Source organism: Jaculus jaculus, chromosome 8 (assembly GCF_020740685.1).
Source record: "Jaculus jaculus isolate mJacJac1 chromosome 8, mJacJac1.mat.Y.cur, whole genome shotgun sequence".
NCBI classification, from domain to species: Eukaryota; Metazoa; Chordata; class Mammalia; order Rodentia; family Dipodidae; genus Jaculus; species Jaculus jaculus.
The window spans coordinates 4,503,930-4,507,911 of NC_059109.1; the positions used below are offsets into that span (position 1 = coordinate 4,503,930).

The window sequence follows — 3,982 nt, forward strand, 5'->3', positions numbered from 1 at the left end:
CTGCACCTTCTGTAATCCCAGCTCCCCTCCCTCCTTCAGGCCCGATGGTCCCATGTCGCAGAGGACAAAGGATGGATGGGACATCTCAGAGGCACATCCATCAAGAGGACAGGAGGAGGCATGAGAGGTTGCAGGCGACCTTTAATTGCCAATTGCCCGATCAGGTCCTGGAGGGGACAGGTGGAAAAGGTGACCAGCTGGGACCAGGTGGTGGAGGAAGGACCAGGTGACCCAGCGCCCTGCTGTGAATGGGCCAGGCTCAGACACGCGCTGATGCTCTCACTCATTGGACTCCTTGGAGCGTCCGACGTCGAGACAGATGCCATAGTTGGTGTTGGTGATGGCGCCGATGATGCTCCTGTCTCCCTCACAAGTCAGGCCGCGCTCACAGGGACATTTGTAGTAGATCCCATAGATGGTCTGTAGAGACAGAGCCAGGAGTCGCAGGTGCTGGGAACGGTCTGGGAAATCATTTGTGCCCTGCCTAGCTGGGAACCTACAGGTCTCTTTTCACACAATGCTTCTCCTGGACATGTCCCCGGGGGAGCCTCTATTTATCCAACTGTGAAATGGGGACAACAGGTCCCAGGCCCGTCCACCCCAGCAGCCAATTGTCAGGAGCAAGAGGGATGAAGGGACGGGCTAGTGCCTCGACCCTCTGAGCTTCCCTCTTCCCACTCAGCCAGGCAGAACCTGTGCCCGACACTCAAGGCTGTCTTCCGCAGAGCTTCAGGGCGCCCACCTTGGGGGAGCATTCGGTGTTCTCTCGGGCCTTGTACGTGCAGCGGGCCACCCCCAGGATGGTGGAGTGCTGGCAGCAACTGCTCTTGCACTGGGCGCTGTTCATGCAGATCTCTCCGTCTTCCTGCGGGGACAGCCACCCTCGGTATCTGGTACTGGTGGCACTGTCAGCTCCCTGGGTGAACTGAACAGTCACCAGTTCCTGGTCCCTTGGGGGCGGGGGGTGTATCCAAAACAGAGCTTCCAAAACTGGTACTCCAGCTCCCACAAAACTTTTTCTGTCTACGCCTCTCCTTCCCTTTCTTCCTTCCCCCTCCCTCTTTCTCTAACTTTTCTTCTTCCCTTCCTTCTTTCTTTTCTTTTTTCAAGGCAGGATCTCTCTCTCTCTCTAGTCCAGGCTGACCTGGAATTCACTATGTAGTCTCAGGTTGGCCTCGAACTCACAGCGTTCCTCCTATCTCTGCCTCCTGAGTGCTGATTAAAGGTGTGCACCACCACACCCGGTTGTTCCTTCTTCTTTCCTTTCTTCTTTCTCCCTTTCTCTCTCTCTCTCTCTCTTTCTTTCTTTCTTTCTTTCTTTCTTTCTTTCTTTCTTTCTTTCTTTCTTTCTCTCTCTCTTTCTGAAACAGGCTCTGGAAGCTCAGACTGACCTGAAACTCACCTATGTAGCCCAGGCTAGCCTCCATCTTTCTCCATCCTCCTGCCTCAGTCTCCTGAAGGCTGGGATCATGGGGAAGCAACTTATGCCTGTCCATCCCCTGCTCCTCTGAGCAATCTGTGAGTGTTGAGGACGTTGCCCTGTAAGACTCCACCCTTACCCTAGAGATATCCACACTGATCATGGCTCTCCGGGAGCCCTGCCTCAAGCCCATCTCTGGCCAGTGAGAACCACCACTCCCCCGCCCCCGGGCTGCTAGGCGTGAAGGGCTCGCCCTGTGGTGAGATGCGGAGCAAGCGCAGGTCACATCCCAGCTTCCCCGCCTTCCAGCTGCAAGTGAGACCTTGGGCAAGTGCATGCCTCATTATCTCCATTCTGTGCAAGTTGAGAACACTCTGTCACGCTACAAAGGACCAAATGTACCAGCATTCCTGGCGATTTAGCACCGCGTGAGAGAAAGTTTTAAACCATAGAACCTCGGTGGGAGTTTGGGGGGGCAGGGTTCTAGGCAGGAACCAGACAGGACCACCGCCCTGTAGGGAGGCCCACGGAGCTCAGGACATGCTCTTCTGCTTCCCCCAGGGTCCCCCAGCAAGAGGCGCAGGATGCAGGTGGCCAGCGATGGGAGAGCTGCCCTTCCCTGTTCCCCAAGCCGCTGAGGCCAGGGACACTGGAAGTCAAGAGCCAAGCTTACAAAGTCTCCACCTGGGGACTCAGGTGTCCCCTCCCCCAGAGAGCCCCTTACCAGGTTGACAATTAGTCCCCTGGGGCCGGGAGCTGCGTAGGCCACTGCAATGACCACCAAGAGCAGAGCAAGGACTTTCTCCATGGTGACTGGCACAGCTGAGGTGGGTGGCAGCTTGGCAGGTCAGGTGGCAGGAGACACAAGCCAGCTGAGGCGGTGGGGCCTTAAAAGGGGCCCTATCTCCATGTGACCTACCTTCTGTGACCCTCCAAGAGCCAAGACACAGCTGTGACCAATCTGCTGGGGGAGGCACCTGATAAGATGGCTGGCTGGACACCTGGTACGCCCTGGGAGCTGTGTCCGCCTGCAGGGGTGACAGGGCACATGGTCCAAACAGAAGACCCGGGCCGGCTCGTTCAAGCGGCACAATGATTGCCTAGCATGGATAAGGCCCAGGATTTGACCCCCAGCGTGGCAAACAAAGACAAAAAAGAAAAGTATGGACTTTCGCTACATTTCTGTAGAAGTTGTCAGTGGGCCAGTGAACTAGCCGTGCTGGCTCAGACTTCTCTGTCAACCCAGGACACTCCCAGGAGGCGCAAGGGTGGGCGTAACATACATATGCAGGCGTTATATATGTATTTGTATAACATGTACTTATTAAAATGCTTAAAAAATATATTAGAATTGCCCTTAGGAGTAATTTGTGATTCCAGGTTCCAGCACAGTGGCCTGTGGACAGGGCAGGGTTCTGGTGCAGTAAGAGAGAAACGTAGGGGGCCGGAGAGATGGCTTAGCGGTTGAGCACTTGCCTGTGAAGCCTAAGGACCCCGGTTCGAGGCTCGGTTCCCCAGGTCCTACGTTACCCAGATGCACAAGGGGGCGCATGCGTCTGGAGTTCGTTTGCAGAGGCTGGAAGCCCTGGCGCACCCATTCTCTCTCTCTCCCTCTATCTGTCTTTCTCTCTGTGTCTGTCGCTTCAAATAAATAAATAAAAATAACAACAAAAAAAATTAAAAAAAAAAAAGAGAAACGTAGGACGTCCCCCATTTGTTGTCTGGGCACCTCTTGCCTTACCTAGATTGATCCATCAACCTCACTTAAACCCCAGTGTCTGACAGTGTGGGGGTGAGGTGGCTGGGGGGGGGTCACAGCTGCTACACTGGCACTTTTCTTCCAGACCCTTTGGGGACCACCCTCTACCCCCCCATCCCAAGGAGCCTAGGTGGACCGCCAGTGACTCTCCCCCTTTTGTTCCCACCTCACTTAGCATCCACAGCTACAGCATCCAAGCTGCACTCCAGCTGGGCATGGTGGCCACGCCTGTGATGCACCCCAGCACCCAGAAGGCTGGAGCCGGAGGGTCTCCGCCTTAACTACGCAGTGAGCCGCAGGCTCCAAAACCTTGGAGGGCCGGAGAGATGGCTCAGCAGTTAAGGTGCTTACCTGCAGAACCTAACCACCTAGGTTCTGTTCTCCAGTAAAGCCAGATGCACGAAGTGGCACATGCATCTGGAGTTCGTTTGCAGCAACCCAGAGGCCCTGGTGTGCCCATTCCCTCTGTCTGTCTCCATCTCTCTTCATGCAAGTAAGTAAATGAAAAAATATATTTTTTTTAAGGGGCTCGAGAGATGGCTTAGCGGTTAAGGTGTTAGGCTGCAAAGCCAAAGGACCTTGGTTCAATTCCCCAGGACCCACGTAAGCCACATAAGGCGACACATATGCCTGGAGTTTGTTTGCAGTGGCTGGAGGCCCTGACATGCCCATTCTCTCTCCCTCTTTCTCTCTATCTGCCTCTTTCTCTCTCTCGCTCTCTCAAATAAATAAATAAATAAAAATTTTAAAAATGTTTTTAAATGAGCCAGGATAAAACAGAAACAGCTGGGTGTGGCAGCACA

At 54.3% G+C, this 3,982-nt stretch overlaps 1 protein-coding gene across 1 annotated transcript; it reads right to left on the bottom strand.

Annotated features, from left to right (window-relative positions):
* Window positions 1-279: 279 nt before the first annotated feature.
* On the bottom strand, window positions 280-2,228 carry Clps (colipase). The gene is made up of 3 exons (XM_004649777.2): window positions 2,145-2,228; window positions 743-865; window positions 280-420 (listed from the first exon to the last, which is right to left on the bottom strand). The coding sequence occupies exons 1-3, from the start codon at window positions 2,226-2,228 to the stop codon at window positions 280-282; spliced, it is 348 nt and encodes a 115-aa protein (XP_004649834.2).
* Window positions 2,229-3,982: the final 1,754 nt, after the last annotated feature.